Source organism: Myxocyprinus asiaticus, chromosome 9 (assembly GCF_019703515.2).
Source record: "Myxocyprinus asiaticus isolate MX2 ecotype Aquarium Trade chromosome 9, UBuf_Myxa_2, whole genome shotgun sequence".
Taxonomy (NCBI): Eukaryota; Metazoa; Chordata; class Actinopteri; order Cypriniformes; family Catostomidae; genus Myxocyprinus; species Myxocyprinus asiaticus.
This window is the reverse complement of record NC_059352.1, coordinates 52,043,834-52,061,398: the sequence shown is the minus strand read 5'-3', so window position 1 is coordinate 52,061,398 and position 17,565 is coordinate 52,043,834. Positions and strand designations below refer to the sequence as shown.

The following is a 17,565-nucleotide window of genomic DNA, read 5'->3' as shown; positions in this document are numbered from 1 at the left end:
TATTAGGTGCATCTCTTATACTGGGTAGGACCTCCTTTACATCCCGAAGAGATTTAAGAGCTTTGGTGGAGGGCACGATTTCCCCGGAATAATGTTTAAATCTTTATGTGAAGTGCTCTGTTGGCGTATAAAGTGGGTTTTTGCACATTTCTGTACTCAAGTAAAAAAAGTTGTACTTTTTTTGGTCCAGAGCAATTCAGTGATTCAAAAATACGTTAAAAATGCAATTCACACAAAATAATGATTTTAACACACCTCTACTATGATAAACATGGTTTCAGTTACTGCGTTTAAAGTCATTTGGACATATTTATGGGGCTTGAAGTGGTGTAACCATCCGGAGACAGTAAAATAAATAAATAAAAGTCTTATTAAAAGCTGAAATTCTTGAGAGTCTGGGTTTCTCAGCGAGTACTGACGCTGACTACCACACCTGGAGTCGTGAGTTTGAATCTAGGACGTGCTGAGTGACTCCAGTCAGGTCTCCTAAGCAACCAGATTGGCCCGGTTGCTAGGGAGGGTAGAGTCACATGGGGTAACCTCCTCATGGTCGCTATAATGTGGTCCTCGCTCTCGGTGGGGCGTGTGGTGAGTTGTGCGTGGATGCCGCGAAGCCTCCACACGCGCTACGTCTCCACGGTAACGCGCTCAACAAGTCACGTGATAAGATGCGCGGATTGACGGTCTCAGACGTGGAGGCAACTGAGATTCGTCCTCCGCTACCCGGATTGAGGCGAGTCACTACGCCACCACGAGGACTTAGAGCGCATTGGGAAAAAAAGGCTAAAATTCTTGAAAGACAGAAATGTTGGCACAAGTAGTTTGGAATAATCGTATTAATTAATATAATTTCTCAAGCAGTGAAACAGTTAAATTAAATTACTATTAATACTGGAAAAACTCGGTCTACCAAAGTTAAGTCAGGTGGTGTAACCAACATGTAGGTAACCTTTCTGTTGTCATGTGACCAAAACAACAACAACAAACAAACAAACAAAACAAAAGAGGAACCCTTTAGACCATCATATGTAACAGTGTGTAAAGTTTTTAAAAAAGATCAGATATTTTGGCTTTTTAATGAGTAACCTAGAAAACTCTTTGTAAAAATATTTGAAAACTTTTGATGAATTAATAGTAAGATGTGTTTAAGTTGCAAGTATTTTTATACCTTTTACTCGATGGTTACACCACTTGACATTTTTTGTCTACTATAATTTGTATTATTATTTTAAGTGTATGAAACCAACATGGACACCAGCATTACTTTCTTTCCCAAACTTGATATGTGTTTTAAAAGACTTTCTTTTTTTAAATAATTTTATCACCTTGGAAAACCTTATTTGTCAACAATCATGTATAAATAATGCAATATTATATGATTAGTTTTCATACATATTTTATTCAAAAACTAATTCAAATATTGCCTTATGTGTATACAAGGGTGTAGATTTGGCTTTGGTTTGCAGCGTGAAGCATTTACATGTTTCTATTGATCATGGTATAAATAATTAAGGGTTGTACTTGCTTGTTTTGATTATTGGAGTGGGGGGATCTACACCCCTGTGTGCATATGAGTCATCTTCACCTGCAAAATGTGTATTATTTGTGTGTACTTTTAATGTCTAAATGAAATTGTGAGGAGAAAAAAAAAGCATTTCCCCCCTTGGAAATTTAATTGAGAAAAATTCCATTCTGCACCTTTTTGATCAGCTATATTTAAGATTGTTCAAATATTGTCTGAACTCATCTTGAAAGACAAGAAGGTAATTTGTGTTTAATAAATTAGATATATAAAATCCTGATATATGGGCTTATCCTATATATATACATATATATATATATATATATATATATATATATATATATATATATATATATATATATATATATATATTTGAGTTAATGATATAGGTCAATGAGAAATGTTGAGCATGCGATGGCGCTCTCGAGCAGGTGTAGAAATATTTGAAGTCTCTCAGATGCGGAACAACAAGTCTGAACAAACTCTGCTGCTTCACTTCCGAATGTTTGAGACACCTCCATCAGATGAGCACCTCCTCCGATCACCTGAGAGAGACTCACCTGAGATCATGACGGACAACGAGCGCGCGGCGAGAACTCTTAAACACCTACTGCAGAAGGCGGGAAACGGCAGCTGCGCGGACTGCGGCGTGGACAGTAAGTGTGAGAGATTCACTCACGTTAAAAATGACCGACAAACCGACCGGAACCGGAGCGCGCGCGCGCGCGAGGGAGAGAGAGAGAGACACGGCAGGACCGGACCTGCTCTCGAGACACACAGGGGTCGTGATGCGCACCAACTCACCTGAAATACTTGAGCACACCTTTACACGAGAATACAAGACAAACTTTTACATTTGAGCAGGTTTAGCTTTGACATTGAGATGTTTTGAATGGAATAATACGGCTTTATGTATGTGTTTTGGCTTTTTAAACTCATATGTAAAATGTGTTCCTGTTTTTAAGCTGAAAAGAAGCAATTGTAGGGTAGTTTGTAAAGGGGAAGATAGAAGTGATTGTTTTGGTGCTTGTGGTTTTACTCAATGCAGGATTACATTTCAACAGTTCTTCACTAAAACAAAGTGTTTGAAAAAGCGGAGTCAGTCTGATTAGGAATCATTATATCCCAGACATCAGGATTGTGGGAATGTGTTTGAAGGTGTGGCTGTTTTCTAGGAACATGTATCTGGGAAGAGAAAAGACAGACAGATATAAAGGGGGATCTGGGTGGAGTTTAAGGACACATGAAGAAATAGGAAGTGTGTTTCTGACCACTGCACACCCAGACAGCAAAATAGATTTGGGCTGAATTTGGCAACATCTCTGCAGTGAGTTTGGCCCACATACTGTACCACTGTTAACAATGAACATGTGCCGCTCTTAAAAGGGTCATATTTTGCATTCATTTTTAATCCGTTTTTATTCTCCAAGAGCCACTTAAAATGTAAGTTTCTTGTGCCAAAAACTTGTGTCTTATTTTTTCCATGACCATTTTGCGCCCTCTCTCAGACAGGCTATTTTCTGCTGCTGTGTCTTTTAGACGTCTATGTAAATGCCCTCTTTGTTTTTACATTTACATTTATGCATTTGGCCCTCATTACAGGGACAATCCCCCCGGAGCAACCTGGAGTTAAGTGTCTTGCTCAAGGAGACAATGGTGGTGGCTGTGGGGATTGAACCAGCAACCTTCTGCTTACCATTTCTATGCTTTAGCCCAAATCGCCACCCCAAAGTGGCATAAGTAACAGCGCTTTGCTGTATGGTCATTTTGTAGTGCTGTATGGCTAAACTAAATCTGTTTTGATGGCTGTTACTTGTTTTGACAGTATTAAACTTAGTTTAGTGTTTTTAAAATGTTTATTTTTACATATCAGAGATTTCAAAGACTTTATTAATCAAAATTGATAACGTAATTGTTTTGTCAAAAAGCTTTTGTGTAACTTTTGAATTTCTTCGAATTGCAATTCAGTAAATTCCTTTTCCTGTCATTCCAAATCAGATTCCATTTCAACATCTTGTAGGGCGTGGCCAATTCAAATTAAATTCACACTCATCCAATTCTTAAATTGTGATTTATTCATTTATTTATTTTTGCTCAAACCTGTGTTGTAGCATCAGATTGTGCTGAGTCTGAGTGTTTGTAAGGCAGTAATACAGCAGCTATAATATCTTAATAACAGTTCAGACACCACTAGCCAAAAGCCTGGATTTACAGGATATACTCACTCCAGACGCTCGATCAGGGAGTTAATGGGATGTGACACAATCATATTGGACTCTGATAGCATATTTGTGTAATGTCACTGCACGCTTACACCATATCTGACTTTTTTATTCATCATATTAAGCTATTCATCTCTCTCTTTCTCTCAGATCCAGAATGGGGCTCTAGTTCTTTAGGAGTGTTCATCTGTCTCGGCTGCTCTGGAATCCACCGGAATATTCCCAGTATTGGAAAAGTGAAATCTCTCCAACTCGCGCGCTGGGAGGATTCAGAAGTTCAGGTTTTCATTGATGTTTCTGGCTTCTGTTCATGTCATGTTCTCTGAATTATAGGAATAGTTGAAACGAAAATGTCAATGCTGTCATTATTTACTCACCATCATGCCATTCCAAACCTGTATGCTGATATTTTTTTCTGTGGAACAATCTTCACGCAGCTCTTTTCCATACAATAGCGGTTCATGTTGACCAAGCACCATATAAACAGTCTAAGTGTTCTGAAGCCGTGTCCACATTCAGATTCAAAACATCACTGACGCCAGACACCACTGGTTCTCGTATATATTGTCACTGAAAACGATTTTAACCTCCTGAGACCAGAGCGTGCCTGCTGGGTGCATTTTCCATCACCCTTTTTGATTTGTAACTAGTAGCTCTAATAAACATGCAAAAAAAAAAAATTCTAGAGCAAATAGTTTTCTAAAAATGTATGTCCTCATATGTGGACAGCGGGACTAAGTTGTGACATTTTAAATAATACCAAGCTCTAGAAAGTCAGATATTTTTCATTAAATAGTTTATGTTTCCAGGAGTGTTGATTATTCATGTTTTTGAGACGTTACAGTCATTACATCAGATATTAGCATAATTAATTCTGATTCAAAGTAATGTCCAGCATCATCCAATCACTGTCAACCATGTTAAAATAAAATGATACATTATAAATTCTGAATCTATGTACTGATTATCATTGTGTAAAGATTCTAAAAAAAATCTCCTTTGTGTTCTATGAATAAAGCAAAATGAAACAACAGAATACATTTTTGGAATGACATGAAGATGAGTAAATAATGACAGAACAATGGTTTGAACAATTCCTTTAACTGAACATAAACCCATTTAAAATTGTGCATTAATCAAACGAGATGCTTATTAATCATGTTTAATTGGTGCCACATAAATGCAAATTTAGCTATAATTGTTGCTGTAGCATAAATGTTCATATATATATATATGTATATATGTATATTTATATATATATATATTTATATTTGTGTTTGTAGTTTATGTCTGAGCATGGGAACGAAGCCATGAAGGCCAAATATGAGGCTGCACTTCCTGTTTACTACTACAAACCCACTCACAGAGACTGCCAGTGAGTTACCATGGCAACATGCCAGCACCTCGTCAGCATAACGAGCACATATATAATGACCTGTCTTCTCTGATCTCAACACTCCTGCCAGTCGAGACACATCTGTCTGTGTGACATGACAGGTTGTTGGATGTTTGGTCAGATTTGAGAGGAAACGTTTTTTGAACTGTCTGATGCATATTGCACACAAAAATGACATGGCTTAGGAAAAATCACAAGCTCTGATCTGATTGGTTGACTTAATGCAACTTTTAAGGTTAGTGTCACATTAGAGTGAGCATCAAAGAGTTGCTCAGGATTTCATCATCTGTGTGTGCATGTTTTTAGGGTTCTGAAGGAACAGTGGATTCGGGCGAAGTACGAGAGGCAGGAATTCATTGAAGAGGGCAAGAAGCTGATCTATGAGGACGGTACGTGTATGTGATTAAGAATACTGTGATTCTGTTTTTTAGCATCTGATGATTGACATGCTTGTTGACCGATCGCAGAGACGAGAGATGGCATGCTAATGAAAAGAGGGCGGGACAATGGACAGTTTCTCATCAGACGATTCATCCTGTCTTTGAGAGACGGCACACTAAAGTACTACACTAAACTTGATGTGAGTGACACACACACGAGTGTTAGTAGACACATGCTGATGATCACTGTTGTTTGTAAAGTGGGTTTCTACTATGGTGATGTTTCTCTAATTTACAAGCTTGTAGTACCACCTGTTTTCTCCAGGGGGCAGTAAGTAAAACTTCAGCTGTATAGGCAACGAGCAGCTTATCCAGAGAACAAACCACACTTACTGACAGCAGACAGCACAAGATGAGAATACGTTCTTGCATACAAACACAGCTTGATGGAACGCAACCCCAAATGCAGGGATCTCAAGACGTGCTTTACTTAGATTCAAACTTCGTTGAACTTGTCACAGCGACCTAAAAACGGTGTGTTTATGATGTGATGCTCCAAAAGCGTCCGTCTGACGGAGGTGTACATTGACGCGTCCTTAAACAAGCCCTTATAATAAATCTCGGACTGATTGACGAATTCAGTTGCAAAATGGATTGCTGTGAAATGTAGGCCACTGATTGGCTTATGTTCAATAATATGGGAATAAACTATATATTGCATTCTTAAGCCACTTTTTCTATTTGTTTTTTTTTTTTTATGCTTTACTTGTGTACCAATATAATGTAATGCATTTTAATTATCTGTATTATAATTTTTTTATAATATATATATTTTATTTATAATTATTTAAATAAATATGTATAGTTATTTAATCATTATATATTGATTTATTGTTATTTGAGGGGCTTTCTCAGCAAATATTTATGCATGCCATTAATTGTGATTAATTAATCGGCATACCATGTAATGAATTTGATTTAAAATTGTAATCGTTTGACAGCCCTACTTCTAAGTTTTTACGTTTCCAAAACATATTGAATATTTCGGCTTTATATGCACAGCACGTAGTGGACATTTTGAAGATGCATTTGATGCAACAAAATAAATTGCACATAATTTACCCCTTATAAAATGTCTTTAATTACATTTAGTGCTGTCAGTCAATTAAAATAATCGCGATTAAGCTCATGATTTTTCATGCTTAATCGTGATTAATCGCAGATTTTGTAAGTGCTGAAATTTGACTCTATATATATACTTTTCCTGTCAAAATGCATTTATTTCCTTTTAAGGCAAGAAAACAAAATAATATGTAACAATATAATGCTTTATTAACATTTTCCAAACAAAACCTTCCACAGTATAAAGATAGAAATGCTCTAAAATAGCACCAATTCAAGTACCATTAAATGTTTCCCAAAGTCTAAGTGGGAGTTTGACTAATTAAAAGAACTAGTTTCCACATAGGTTGCATATTCATTGCAATGGCCATTAAATCCCTTAAACTCGCATTTTCCACAACATTAAGCATGTCTATCCACTTTTAGAAATCGTGAAGCCACATTTACATGATTCATAGCGTTCTATAAACATCTTGTAATGACACTTCATCTGTATTTTCCGTTAAAACAAAAGTGCAACACGGCGCCGGGGAAATGTTGATGCTTCAGAATCTAATGTCAGAATTGGTAAATGTGTTTATTGCGTTAAAGAAAAATTAACGTGTTAAACATTTTAATAAATTGCATGCGTTTACAAGTTAATTTTGACAGCTCTAATTAAATTGCAACACTATGCTTAGTACTAACATAAAATCTCTGAGAATCCATTAAAATGATTTTCTGAATATCCACATTTCATATTCTTTTCCAAAATTATCAAGACTTTGGTCTTTCCCCATTCAAGTAGATAGGATCTGTACTTGGATCCATAGAAAATAGCATTCCCAAGTTGGCCACTGAGTGAACTGGAAATGGACTTTGTTATTTTTATGGCAGGGACATATTCAGCTGAGCTTTGTTTGCATTTCCAATGATGCAATCGATGGAAAAATGTATTGTCTTTGTTTTATTTAATAAGGAAGTTGCCTCTGTAAAATGTTCAAATCTAAACCATTCATTATACTTTTAAATGAATGGACACTATAGGTTTAATAGTGTCTGTTTCCTGTGATCTCAAACTACTGTGTGGATCTAACGGATGCTTTATCGTCACATATCTAGTCTCTCTCTCTCTGTCTATCTGGCTGTCTCTCTGTCTGTCTGTCTGAAGGCAAAGGAACCAAAGGCGGTTATAAAGGTGGACACCATCAACGCCTGCTTCCAGCCAGATAAGATCGGAAACCCCAACGGTCTGCAGATCACCTACCTGAAAGACAACACCACACGAAACATCTTCGTTTACCATGACAGCAGTAAAGTGTGTGAAAACAGACACATACACAAACAAACTGGTGCAGCTGTCATATCTCTGACCTCCATATGTCTCTCTCTGTCGTCTCTTCATCAGGAGATCGTGGACTGGTTTAACTCAATCCGAGCAGCTCAGTTGCACTATCTGAAGGTGGCGTTCCCTGGAGCAACGGATGCTGAGGTGAACTGCGTAAAACAAATATTGCTTGTGTTTTTATTTCATATACTGTAAGTTGATATGATCATTGGCAGTAAACTGATATCACTTGTGTTTCATGTTCAGCTGAGGCCCAAACTAACACGCAGTTTCCTGAAAGAAGGTTTCATGGAGAAAACAGGGCCCAGGGTGAGACGTGTGTAATATATATATATATATATATATATATATATATATATATATATATATATATATATATGAGAGAGAGAGAGAGACAGAGAGAGAGAGAGAGAGAGAGAGACAGTTAGTGTTATATAAAATCAACAGAAGTCTGTTATGTCATCTACTGTATATAGGAAATCACTTGACTGGGAAAAAGGTCAATTATATAGTTTAGCACCCATTATACACAAATACAGAACAAAAAAAGAATAAAACAGAATGCCAAGATTGACCGATCACAATCAAGTATTCTAGAGAGATAATAATATAATAATTAAGACTGTCAAACTTTGAATTTGAATATTCGTCGAATTTTAAGATAAAAATGCACATTTCAATGCTAAAATGCTCTGTTATCAGCGTCTCACTGCACAAGCATTAGGTGAGTACATACAACTATATTTAAGGAAAAACACTGTGGTGCCGCCAGTGTTATGAATCTTGAGTTCGTAGTAGTACTACGGCACCGCTAAAGGCTACTCTGCAACACTTAATTAACCTAGAACTGTCTATTGAAGCGTTTTACTTTTTTATTTAATATTTGAGGAATTTTAACTGGCGAAATCTTTTGACTTTTTGTAACACACTTTTGTTAACAGACAGAAAAACAGTGGCAAGAAAAAGTATGTGAACCCTTTGGAATTAGCTGGTTTTCTGCATTAATTGGTCATAAAATGTGATCTCATCTTCATCAAAGTCACAAGTATAGACAAACACAATGTGCTTAAGCTAACAACTCACAAACAATTATAAACTTTCATGTATTTTTGGACAAATCCCATTAAACATTCACAGTGCTGTGGAAAAGTGAACCCTTGGATTTAATAACTGGTTGATCCTCGTTTGGCCGCAATAACCTCAACCAAGCGTTTCCAGTAGCTGCAGATTAGACCTGCACAACATTCAGAAGGAATTTTGGACCATTCTTCCTTAAAGAACTGCTTCAGCTCAGACATATTCTTAGGATGTCTGGTGTGAACGGCTCTCTTGAGGTCATTCCACAGCATCTCTATTGGGTTAATGTTCTGGACTCTGACTGGGACACTCCAAAAGGTGGATTCTTTTTTTGAATAATGTTTTCTGTATAGTAGACTCATGAACAGAGATGTTAACCAGTTCCAATGATTCCTTCAAGTCTTTATCTGTCACTCTAGGGTTCTTTTTTACCTCATTGAGCATTCTGCGGTGTTCCTTTTGAGTCATCTTGGCTGGACGGCCACTTCTAGAGAGAGTACCCACAGTACTAAATCATCTCCATTTATAGACAATTTGTCTAACTGTGGACAGATGAATATCTAAGCTCTTCAAGATGACTTTGTAACCATTTCCAGCAAAGCAACAGTTCTTGATCGTAGGTCTTCTGTAGGGCTGCAACTAACGATTATTTTGATAATCGATTAATCTAACAATTATTAGAACGATTATTCGACTATTCGGGCGATTATTGCAACGATTAATCATTAGCTCTAAACCGACTATTCAGCTTGTGCCCCAACATAAAAGGTTGTATTAAACGTGCTTGCTAACAATAAACAGGACAAAATCATCTTTTAAAAATTCCTCTAAATGACATTCACTGAATTAAAGGGAAAAAATACTTTTTATTATGTTTAATTCAGTAAAAAAATTTCACTACAAAAAAATCCTCGTTATCAAGTGTTTTTGTCTTTTTTCCATTTAAAAGTGTCTAAAAACCCTTAAAACAAGATACATTTACTTGAGAAGCAACATATAAGATATTTAGACTTGCTTTAAGAGAATGTATTTTAAATATAAGTGTATTTTGTATATAAGTGTATTTTTTCACTTGGATATACTTCTGCGAGTGCATTAAAGACAAAATATACTTCTATTCAAGATTCTCTAAAAGCAAGACTAAATATCTTATATGCTGCTTCTCAGGTCAATGCATCTTTTTTTAAAGGATTTTTTAAATATTTGTATTTTTAATATTATATTCAACATTCTTAGATAAAAAAATAAACAATTCTTCTGCAGTATAGCTGCTAAAGTAAATGTACGTTGTTTTAAAGGAGTTTTAGATATTTATATTGGAAAACAAGCCAAAACAAAAACAAATCAAAAATATATTTTGTTGCGGTGTATAATGGGGTGAAGACTACCCTCTCTCACCTTTCTGTTCACTTCAATCCATCTTTAACTTAAACAAACTCTCTCTTATTAATAAAGCTGCGTATTGCCAATTTTCTTCACGATAAGAAATGTACAGTGACATATATTATGATTCAATAAGTTGCCATCATGTTATAATCTAGCTGCATTAAGTGTGTGCGCTCGAGGGATGAGTGTCCCGTGACAGAGTGTGCATCAGCCGGATACAGTTTCAATCTCTCCCCCTTAGATCAGGACACATGACGTAACTCATAGAAGAGGCGCTGACCGCACAGAGAAATGCCAGTTTCCTTATTATTTGAACTTTAATAAAGATAAACGCATTAAATAGAACTGCATTAAAGATGTAACGCTGGGGTGTTTCCTTTAAAGACACTCGACACGCAAGTTTTGTTTAAGCTGAGCGTCAGCTCCGGCTCTGCTTATTCCACAACAAGAGTGCTTCTGTATTTACTTATTTGGTATTTTTGCATTATAATTCCCTCATACTTTGCGATCGACATCACCTGAAGCTGTTTGGAAAGTTTAGAGTGCGTCTGGACTGTGAGATGTGTTTTCTTCCTCTCCTCAGTCAGGCGTGAGCTGCAGTGCTGCTCTTGTGTGCAATCATTAGAGTTTTATATGTTCTTATGTTACGTTACGATCAAACAACTATTCGACAACGAAAATTTTTGTCGACAATTTTTTATTGTCGACGTTGTCGATAAAGTCGACTAATCGTTTCAGCCCTAGTCTTCTGAGATCTCTTTTTTGTGAGGATTGGCCCATGTCAGCAGATGCTTCTTGTGAATAGCAAATTCAAAATGTTTGAGTGCTTTTTATAAGTCAAAGTAGCTCTAACCCACACCTCCTATCTCTTTATATTAATTGGATATCAGGTTTGCCAACTACTGACTCTAATTAGCTTTTTTGCCGAGGGGTTTACTTACTTTTTTCACAGCGCTGTGAATGCTTAATGGGATGTGTTCATTAAAGATAATAATTGTTTGTATGTTGTTAGCTGAAGCATTATGCTTTGTCTATACTTGTGACTTTAATGAAGATGAGATCACATTTTTGAATACTGTATGTTCTTTGCAATAATCGCTATAACACAGTGCTATTTGGTTTATATGGATTTGTTGCGCCCTCTTGTGGAGGTAGGAGACTATGTCGAAAATCAGATGTCATATTAACATGAAAATGCAACAAAAATAAGTGTACTACGACTACCCGGATGATGCATGTCTTCAACCGTCAGAACAGAGTGTGGAATGTTGGACATGCACTCAGCGCTCATGGCTTGCTGTACGTAGCGGAAGGGGCGGAGTTACCTGCCTGCAATGCTGTTCTTACAAAACAATTGTAAATAATGGAGAATGTAGCAACTAGTGTAACTTCCGTGAAGACAGCACCTTACAAATGTGAGTTGAATACTTTACCATCACCCCACGCTGTGTGAATGTGTACGTTGTTTAAGATGCAAGTGTTGAATTGAGATTGGCTAGTGCGCTAAAGCTAGCAGCAAGCATCACGTGCGTTTGAAATGTCACTTCCGTCAGCTGTTAAACGACGAATGCTTCTGTGTAGTAAGAAAGGTTTATTGTTCCATTTGGGATGATACTACACTTTAAACATTAATATACTACATGGCTGAGTGCATAGTGTGTGTTGTAAATGCATAGTGTATAGTGCGTTATTTAGGACACAGCTTAAGACTCTTTTTTCTTAATAATAATGTGCACTGACGAATCGTTCACAATAGATCAGGAGCATTTATTATGAAAGTAAATATAGTCTATTTTGATTTCATGTTGATTTTAACAGTTGTATTTGTTGTTTAATTGGCCCATTAAGTGATCACCTGTCTGTGTGTGTGCAGCAAACAGAAGGCTTTAAGAAGCGCTGGTTCACTCTGGATCACAGACGGCTCATGTACTTCAAAGATCCACTGGTGAGACTCGTTTTTCTTCTCATAGCTTTGGTCTTTGATTGAGTGACTTCCTGGTTTGATTTCAGTAAAACAGGTTAGTTGTGAGTTGATCAAGAAATAAAATCAGATCTTCATGTTTGATATAACTGGCAGCTCTGAGATCAGATGATTCTGTATTTAAATTTAAAACCTGAAATAGCTTACTATCTAATTTCTTCTCCTAGTATAGCTGTATTTTATGTAAGCATATAAGCAACATTCATAACAGTAAACATACACAGTTTTAACAAGGCGCAGCAGCCCCTCAGTACACTAGAGCAGAAGGGGGAAAAAGCATTGACTTACCGTTTATGTGCTGAAACTTCACTTGGTGCAGAACAGTCTAGAATAATATGAAACACTGCAACAGTCACCTCTTACAGCCTAAACTTGTTCAGATTGTTGAATCTTTGTGACAACAATCTAGACGCAGTGCAAAGAATGAAACAGAGCACAGGTGTCTCAACATGCGTTTTTGAAAATTTGAAGATCTTTTTAACTTGACATGGTGTTTAAAATGTGCCGGTCCTGCGCGATACGCTGAAGAAAAAGCGAGACGCGGTGCAAATGTCAAAGGCATTCATCTAGCATGTGTTTAAACAAGGGGAAAACAGAATAGACGTGCACAAATACAAGTTTGGTGTGAACGGCCCCTAACTCGTCCGTTCACGCGTGTCTGTGAGTGAGAGCGCGAAACAAGATCGGTAGGCCTGTTTATTTTTTTATTAATTAAAAACCTGAACCCCACCTGAAACCTGTTGGGTTCTCGGGTCCCGTCGGGCCCGGGTCAGGTTGCAGACCTCTTAATCTGCCTAATGAATCGTATATAATTTTTCACAAAAAACAACACCAAAGCGTTCAGTTCTGGTGACTTTGTGATAAGCATTTATTTATTTTCTCGAGTATGAGTAGCATTCATGTAACTATTGGCTAAAGCATTTCTTCCAGTAACCGTTCAGACAGACATGTTTTCATGCTAAAAAAGCAAAATGCACCACAATGAACAGAGCAGAACGCAGGTGTCTCGAGACATGTTTTTAATCAGTTGAAGAAGTTCTTTTTAACTTGACACAGGGTCTAAAAATGCAGGTTTCCTGTGAGAGATGCTAAAAACGCAGTGAAAAGTGATGTAGTTTTCAAATTGGGCATTGCTAGTTCTTTTAAACAGCCAACAGAAATACTGGACACACTTCATGATTGGTGAAATATTCTGAGAGTAAATATTTCTCAGGTCAGTTGGAGCGCTCATTGTACACACAGTATACGGCCGTACAGCTGCAGGCGCCACTGGAAACTTGTGCACAGATGTCTAAGATTTCTAGTAGGGCTGCCCCCTGATAGTCGACCAAACGTTAGTTGATGAGATGAGTCTTGGTCAACCAAGTTTTGATTGGCCGGTTGGTTGCAGAAAAAAAAAAAAAACTCCATATAAAAACGACAAACACCGGTATTACCGCTGATTGGACGCTAGGTGGTACTATGGGGTAATTTTCGTTAAGCAGGGTTAGGGTTCTTAATGATATAATAAAGTGTTTCTTCAAGCGTGTGTCTGTGTGTCTACAGGCAAATTATTTGTAATATTAATTTGATAATAATAATAGCCTAGTAATAATAATAATTTAATACATTAATGGGAAAACGAGCCAAATATCGTCTTGACATCGTCAAAGTCATCAGCTATTGATCACTCTTGACCATCATCGATCCCCGAGATCATCATCTGTCGGCACAACTCTAATGTGCATTTCTCTCTATAAATTAACAAAATGTTCAGATAGTCTTCTTGCTGGTTTTTCCGACACATTCAGAATCATTACCGCTTTTGCCGGTGTCGCTGCGGTTCGCTTCGTGCGCTTGTTAAATGTATATTTTAAAAGCTCATAATTACGGTTTAGTATTTCTCTGTAATGTAGAACAGTGTTAGCAATGTTACTGATAACATTCTTTCTCAGTCCTGGAACTCAAACCATTTTCTGATGTCCCCCAAAATATATATATTTAAGTAATTAAATTAATATCATAAACATGCGACTAATCGACTAATGGCTTAAACTAACGACTACTAGTCGACTAGGAAAATCTTTGGTCGGGGGCAGCCCTAATCTCTAGACAATCAGAGCAGACTGTAATAGCAGATATTCTTCCAGTTAATTTATGAAAAGGAGTGTTAAGAAGTGTAAACATATGTCTGAAATCTTAAAAGAATATTTTGGGGTTAAATACAACCTTTATTTGTAATTGTTATTTTTGTATTGACCTGCATGTGGGTCCAAAGGGGGGCGCTATATCGGGAAAAAGTTTAAGTTTAAAATGTAAACGCAAGTCAGGCATATGAGGTATCATTTGAAAGCTTAGAATCTGAACTTTTCAGAGATAACCATCACTTATGCATTTATGTTGCATAAAATAACAAAATATGGCCTCAAATCATTCGCGTAGCAAATTAGCGCCCCCTAGAGGTAATGGGGTAGACATATTTATATTAAAATAAAAGTCTTTCACATAGCACATATATCAAATGAAAGCTCTCATTCTCAGGAATGTGACTGTATAGTTTATTTTGTTGCCCTAATACCACAGTTCGAAAGATTTTTAAAAGAATCACAAAGTGAAATATGATTTCTATACGACATCACATACAAACGTCTCTTTTATGCTCTGATAACTGCTGCTGTAACTGTGGCCCCAAATAGACAAAATAATGATATATGCTTTTATCTTAGGCAGTTCTAAAACAAAAATAGCATTTTTTCCTTGTCTGTGAGCTTGTTTCTGTGAATAATCCAATTTTTTTTATCTGAGATGTCCAGAACAAAATATGCCATACAGCAGGAAAAGTATGCATAACAAATCATCCGAAAAATATGTTTTCCACTATTGATGATAAACTATTTATTTATTATTTATTAATATATATTAGATGTTATATATCATTGCAAAGGGGAGGATCTCAGCTTTCTAATGACACTACACTACACTGAGCTACTAGTCCACACAGAGGCCAAAACATGTGCATGAACTGAAAATTAGACTGAATGTCTAGGGACGAGCACACCTGTGAGGGCTAAAATGCATTAGAGCGCCACCTACATTTCAGATCTGTATATTGTGATGGAAGGTGATAGAGAAAAAAGATTATTTTCTAGTGCTTGCTGCCATCAAGTGGAATAAAATAAGATTTTTCAAAGTGATGTAGCATGAACAGAACCAGAATTACATGTTTACAAATTAAGGACAACAACAACAAAATATTTATCATAAGATTATAAACATACAATATCATCTATGAATAATTGGAGTCTTTTTTTGTTATTTGGGGGTGCTCTAAAAATTGAGACCATTTTTTGCAATTAGTCCACAGTATGTGTGAATGTGAGCTTGACACAGCACCACAAAAATACACATCCCCTTTCATATAAATATACATTTTGTATACATCTGAATGTTGATTATAAAAGTGTTCATGGGCATGTTATGCATCAACTTAATATGTTTAAAAAAAATAAATAATGAAATAGATAATTAATTAAATAAATAAATGACACATTCAACAGCGTCTGTGTCATGCTGTCAGTTGTGTGTGTTACATGATGTGTATGTTGTGTCTGTGTTTCAGGATGCGTTTGCTAAAGGTGAGGTGTTCCTGGGTCACAGAGATCATGGTTACCGCGTCACGCTCGGACTGCCAGCAGGAACTCACTGTAACGGCACCTGGCAGTATGGCATCACCATAGAAACACCCGAACGCAGCTTCCTGTTCACCTGTGAAACGGATACGGAGCAAAAGGATTGGATGAGCCATTTCAATAATGTCATCAACATTCCCATGAGCCCTCAGGAGTACACAGGTAACACAACAAACACCATCAACACAGTTTACTGTATATATGATGTCCAGTCCTAACAGAGATACATGAATGTGTGAATGTGTTTTCAGTGGAGGCGTACTTCAGACACAAACACTGATGGAGTGTTCAGCTTTTTTGACCTTTCACCTGTGACCTCTGCAGCCACGCATTCAGTTATGAGCCCACAAACTGAACTGACACGGATCTCACAGCACGTGTATCTGATATGTTATTCTGTAGTGTTTTTCCCATTTGTTTATGTTGTTTTACACTAAGTTTTTTGTTTTTTTTTAAATATACTGTACTATGATACTGTATCATTATATCCATTACATCCAGCCTAGATTCAAAGTAATTTGTCTTCTGTCAATAACAAAAACGGGTTACCATGTGGACCATGGCAATATATACAGTATATACATACATATATATATATATTTTTTTTTTACATAAGTCATATCTTAGAGTAGCTTCTAAATGAATATCAGTACCATGGTGTATCTTAAAGTACCATGGTATTACCATCTGATCACTATACAACAAATGTATTTTTAAGGGGTTGTTTTATTGTGGTCAGTTAATGTAAAGTAGCTTAAATTAGTTTCTGCCATGTTAACTTTTCTATGGCGTAGGACTCCCCCTAGTGCTGATACTGAGTTGTTCATTTTTCAGCTGACCCTTAAATTTCTCAACAAATGTAATAAAATTACAACTTTAAGATACCATTTAACATTAAAATATTTTCAGGAAATGATTTTGTATTATTGCACAGCTACTTACTTAGCAAATTAATAAATGGACATTAAATATTGATTTGAGTGTAAATTATTTTATTATGCGAGAACAATTTAATATTTTAAGTTTATACAAATAAGTACACAGTTTTTTGGTCATTATACAAAAACATTTGTGACACTATTCGACCAATCACAAATGTTTTCCAGAGATCCACGTAATAATTAAGCAATAAAGTATATTGTGTTACAGTATATTGTGTCTACAGTCACAGCTAAAGGCCATTGCTTTAGACATGACACACAGCATAGCGACTATATTCACAAAATAGCATGACTCAAGTGTCTCATTGACTTTCTAACACTGTCATAATACAAATAATAAGGACGCAAAGTTTCGTTAAAACACTTTGTTTAGCAAATTTATGAGTATCATTCTTCCACTAGATGACCTAGTCCTGACATGTGATCTGATGTTAATAGCTGTTCTCTATGGATGCTGGTGAACAGCTGTTCCACTTCATAACCGTTATTATATTGTGTATTTTTACACGACTGTAACACTGTATTTAACAATCTGAATACCAT

General features: G+C 36.4%; 1 protein-coding gene across 2 annotated transcripts; it reads left to right on the top strand.

Annotated features, from left to right (window-relative positions):
- Positions 1–1,985: 1,985 nt before the first annotated feature.
- Positions 1,986–17,056, top strand: zgc:92360 (uncharacterized protein LOC436988 homolog). Of its 2 annotated transcripts, none has more exons than XM_051706951.1 (11): positions 1,986–2,178; positions 3,895–4,025; positions 5,028–5,119; positions 5,447–5,529; positions 5,608–5,720; positions 7,793–7,939; positions 8,030–8,113; positions 8,216–8,278; positions 12,306–12,377; positions 16,012–16,243; positions 16,333–17,056. In XM_051706951.1, exons 1-11 carry the CDS (start codon positions 2,025–2,027, stop codon positions 16,359–16,361), a joined length of 1,200 nt encoding a protein of 399 aa, XP_051562911.1. In that variant the 5' UTR covers positions 1,986–2,024; the 3' UTR covers positions 16,362–17,056. The 2 variants fall into 2 exon arrangements, with proteins under 2 accessions (XP_051562911.1, XP_051562912.1); XM_051706952.1 differs by lacking the exon at positions 1,986–2,178 and adding an exon at positions 2,368–2,386.
- Positions 17,057–17,565: the final 509 nt, after the last annotated feature.

Excerpts from the sequence above, each read along its gene's own strand:
- zgc:92360 (XM_051706951.1), top strand. The coding sequence starts at position 2,025 with ATGTTTGAGACACCTCCATCAGATGAGCACCTCCTCCGATCACCTGAG. Across the intron at positions 2,179-3,894 it reads CGCGGACTGCGGCGTGGACA|ATCCAGAATGGGGCTCTAGT; the intron begins GTAAGTGTGAGA and ends TCTTTCTCTCAG. Across the intron at positions 12,378-16,011 it reads TGTACTTCAAAGATCCACTG|GATGCGTTTGCTAAAGGTGA; the intron begins GTGAGACTCGTT and ends TCTGTGTTTCAG.